The sequence below is a fragment of the Sciurus vulgaris genome, assembly GCF_902686455.1.
Source record: "Sciurus vulgaris genome assembly, chromosome: 6".
Lineage (NCBI taxonomy): Eukaryota > Metazoa > Chordata > Mammalia > Rodentia > Sciuridae > Sciurus > Sciurus vulgaris.
In genome coordinates this window covers 50,094,508-50,098,737 of record NC_136466.1, presented here as the reverse complement: position 1 = coordinate 50,098,737, position 4,230 = coordinate 50,094,508, and the positions used below count along the sequence as shown (strand labels likewise).

Sequence of the window (4,230 nt, the reverse complement as noted above, 5' to 3'; positions counted from 1 at the left end):
ATTCTGTGTATATTATTCCCTTAAGTGTCCTCTGTAAAGCTGGTCTTGTGTTTGTAAATTCACTTAGTTTATGCTTATCTTGGAAGGTTTTTATTTCTTCTATGATTCTGCAGGATAACCTTGCTGAGTATCACAATCTTCATTGGTAGTTTTTCTTTTTTTCTTTTTCTTTTTTTTTTTTTTTCAGGACTCAAAATACAACATTCCAAGTCCTTTAAATATGAATTGGCACTTGTGTCTTGCAGATTTTAACGTTCTTTGCTTGTCCTGTACTTCTGGCAACATAACTATAAACCATGGAGAGGTTCTTCTCTGGTCATTATCTCTTAGGATTTTAAACATGTCCTGTACTTGGATGTCCATGTCTTTACCAAACTTCAGAAATTTTTCTGTTGTCATTCCACTGAATATGTGGCTCTTCTCCCTCATCTATTCTGAGTATATAAACATTTGTTCTTTTAATGGTGTCCACAATAAATTGTCTATTACCTTTATTCTTTCTTACTTTATTTCTTTTTTGCTATTAAATATGATATTTCATTTCACTTCTCTTCAAGCTCTGATATTCTTGGTTCCGCTTGCACCAGTCTGTTTGTGAGGTTTTCAACTGAGTTTTTTATTTGACTTAACGAGTTTTTCATTTCCAAGACCTCTCTATAATTCATTTTCAAAATCTTTCTCTCAATTGAATTTCTTATTCATATTCTGCATTGTCTTCCCCAATCCATTCAATTGTTTATTTGTATCCTCATATACTTTTGAGATTTTAGAAATTATTCTTTTGTATTCTATGGCATCTCAACCACTTTGATATTTTGAAGTCTGTTACTATAGAATTATAAACTTTAGACAGTGTCATAATGCCTTTTTACATATCTCTCTGTTTCTATGCTGTAATGTATATATATGTTGGTGAATATCTCTTTCATTTTATGTGAATTTCTTACTAAGTTCTTACTAAATTGCCTTTTCTTAATGATTTTTTTTTTTTTTTTTGTGATGTGTAGAGTTTAACTACAGGTGGGCTTCATAATGTAATCTCCCTATGGTTCCTTTGGAGAGTTTTGACACAATGTGTAAGGTATCAGAGCCTGAGGGAGCCACAATTTCTGTACATCATGCAAGAGTAGGACTTCTCTGGTATTTTAGGCTGGCATTGTATAGGTCACAGAATATGTGGGGTTCACCCTCCCTCTGTGGTTATTTCAACAAAGAAAGTGGAAGCCCCTATTGTGTGGCATTGTTGACATTGGCTCTGTTACATGAAAGCATTCTGATATTGACTATTCCAATCATGGTGAAGGCCTGGAGTTCTATCCACTACTAACGCATGCCCTGGTGTTTCACATGGATAGACAGGGGCTTAGATTAACATGTTCCCTCTGTGGCACTCAGACATACCCATGTCAGTGATGTGTGATCTCACAGGTTGTGGAAGAGACTGATGCCAAGGGCCTTCATGGGTGTGGTGTCCACCATTCTAGAGAATGGTGTTATTTCTCTTTGCTATTGCTATGGGGCTGACTGCATAGGAGTAGTATATCAGATAGCCCTAGTTCTAAACTCTAGTGGATATATCATCTGGAGTCTTCTCTCCCCTCCCTATTCTTTAAACTGAAGTTTCTACCAAGGTTTGGGTGAAGACTGGATCATGGCTCGAGCTAGATACATTTCCTCTCACCTGTGCTGGGAGCGTAGCTCAGTGTTGAAGCATCTGTTCAATGTGAGCTAAGTCCCAGGCTTGCTTTCTAGTTCTGAAAAGAGAGAGAGAGAGAGGGGTAAAAACAGTAAAATAATACAGAAACAACAAGAAGTAGTGACAATGACAGAAAAGGAAAAGATAAGAAACTACAAAGTAAAAAGAGACAAAAGAAAATAAGAATCAAACAAAAAGATTAAAAACAACAAAATAACGACAATATAAGAAAATGTAGAATAAAAATATCTTTTTAAGGAGAAAAGATAAATAAAGATATAGAAGCAGGGAATAAAGTGGAAAAAAAAACAATTAAAAAGAGGAGAAATGAGGGGAAAAATAGAACAATGTTTCTATTCAACCCCCCCTCCCATTTTTTTCCATTGCTTTGCTTGCTTGGTGACTGGTGGAAGTGATTTGTGGCTAAAGTCTTTTGAATTTCCTTTCAGGTGCCTAGCAAGTTGGAATGAGCTAGTGTGGAATGTGAAGCTCACTGGGCAGTTATTCTTACGTAGTCCCCTGTCTGCTTGCTCTAAAGGTGGGACCTAAACTGGCATGAATAAGCCATCACAAATGCTGAGCTAGATAGGAAAAATCTCTTTCTGGAGCTCCGAGCTACATGTTGTAAGACCATAACAAAAGTGGGGAGGGCAGTCAGCACCTAAAAGATCTGTGTTGAGAGGGATGGGGAGGTGACAAGTTCCATGCAACCCACCACCCACAATCCTGGATCCCCCAAACTTAGATTCCACCCAAAATTACCCACAATTCTCCTCTCCCTTGAACTGTAATAATCAATCTCTTGAACTACCAGTTTTAATGGGATGAGCCTTCTGATTCCCACCACATCACTGTCTGTGCTTCCCACCACATAGAATTCTCAGTGAATTTGTGCTTGAATCCCTCTACTGTCTCTTGAAGCAGCCTCACACTGAGCCAATATCCAGAAGAGGACTTTGGGCTTTGGAGATATAAAAATACAGGGATTTCTTTTTTTTTGAAAAGTTAAAAATTCCTTAATTTTTTATTCCTGGTACCTCTACCACAATTTACAGGGCAATATGAAAAGAAAAAGAAAAAGACAAAGCTACAACAGATAAAAGACCTCAGAAGTGTACATTTAATTGACACTATATTGCATTAATCAACAGCTGCACTTTTTGCAAACTGTGGCTATGACAGTCCTGAACAGGAAGGGTTTCCTGTCTAAGCTGCAGTAACTTTTCTGACTATGGATCATCGTTCCTTCTGTGGAAGATTTTTACAGTTCCTCTAATGCATTTGGGATGACTGTCTCAAAGTAACCTGCAGTTTTTCTGAAAACTCCTCGCTCTCTCTCCTGCTAAGAACTGTAGCCCTTTTCTGCTGTTTTTAAAATCTTCTACTACCATATCCACCACTTCCACCACCAGATCCATAACCACCACCATAGCGACTGCCAGGAGCTTCTTCCACCAAAACCGCCCCCCTTCATGGATCCATAATTTGATTGCTGTTGTCCACTGTAACTTCCAAAATCATTATAGTTCCCACCACCACCATAGTTACCACCACCACCATTTCCTCCTTCATTGTAACCATCATATCCTCCTCCTCCACCACCATATGCACCACCTTGGTTTCCATATCCTGGTCCACCACCACCATAGCTTCCTCTTCCATCAAAGTTTCCACCACAGCCTAAGTTACCTCCACCACCTCCAAAGTTTCCTCCACGACCCATAAAGTTGCCAGATCCACCACCACGACCTCTTTGTGATCCAGCAGACTGCATATCTTGTTTAGAAAGGGCCTTTTTCATTTCACAATTATGCCCATTAATAGTGTGGTATTTCTGAACAACAATTTTGTCAACTGTATCATGATCATCAAAAGTTACCAAAGTAAATCCTCTTTTTTTCCCACTCTGCTTGTCTTTCATAACTTCTATGGTTTCAATCTTGCCATACTTTTCAAAGTAATCTCTCAAATTATATTCTTCTCTATCTTCTTTAATACCACCAACAAAAATATTCTTCACTGTTAGATGGGCACCAAGCTTTACAGAATCCTCTCTAGAAACAGCTCTCTTTGGTTCCACTACACGCCCATCAACCTTGTGGGGCCGAACACACATTGCTACATCCACCTCTTCAACACAAGAGTAAGTCACAAAACCAAAGCCCCTGGAACGTTTGTTTGAGGGTCTCTCATTACCACACAATTTGTGAGCATGCCCCATTTCTCAAAATTTTCTCTTAAACTATCATCTGTAGTTTCAAAGCTCAGACCACCAATAAACAGCTTCCTCAATTGCTGTGGTTCCTTTGGATCATGGCCCTCCTTCCCGCAGCGGCGGCAGCAATGGCCGGAGTCCAATACAGGGATTTCTGATCCTGCAAGCACTAAGTTCAAACAATAGGACCCTTCTCATGATGACTCCCAGCTACAGCACCATATACTCACCCTGGAAAATGCAGAAAAGTTCTTCTCCAGCACCAGCAGATCCCAGGTCTCTTGTTTGATTATACCACATATTTGCAAGGTATCAGATG

General features: G+C 39.1%; 1 protein-coding gene across 1 annotated transcript; it reads right to left on the bottom strand.

Moving 5' to 3' along the window:
• Window positions 1-2,763: 2,763 nt before the first annotated feature.
• LOC306664678 (heterogeneous nuclear ribonucleoprotein A3-like) lies at window positions 2,764-3,983 on the bottom strand. The gene has a single exon (XM_079145681.1). The coding sequence runs from the start codon at window positions 3,915-3,917 to the stop codon at window positions 3,081-3,083; it is 837 nt and encodes a 278-aa protein (XP_079001807.1). The 5' UTR covers window positions 3,918-3,983; the 3' UTR covers window positions 2,764-3,080.
• Between the last annotated feature and the right edge of the window lie 247 nt (window positions 3,984-4,230).

What these genes read in the sequence shown, in the direction of transcription:
- LOC306664678 (XM_079145681.1), bottom strand. Translation starts at nt 3,917, where the DNA reads ATGGGGCATGCTCACAAATTGTGTGGTAATGAGAGACCCTCAAACAAA.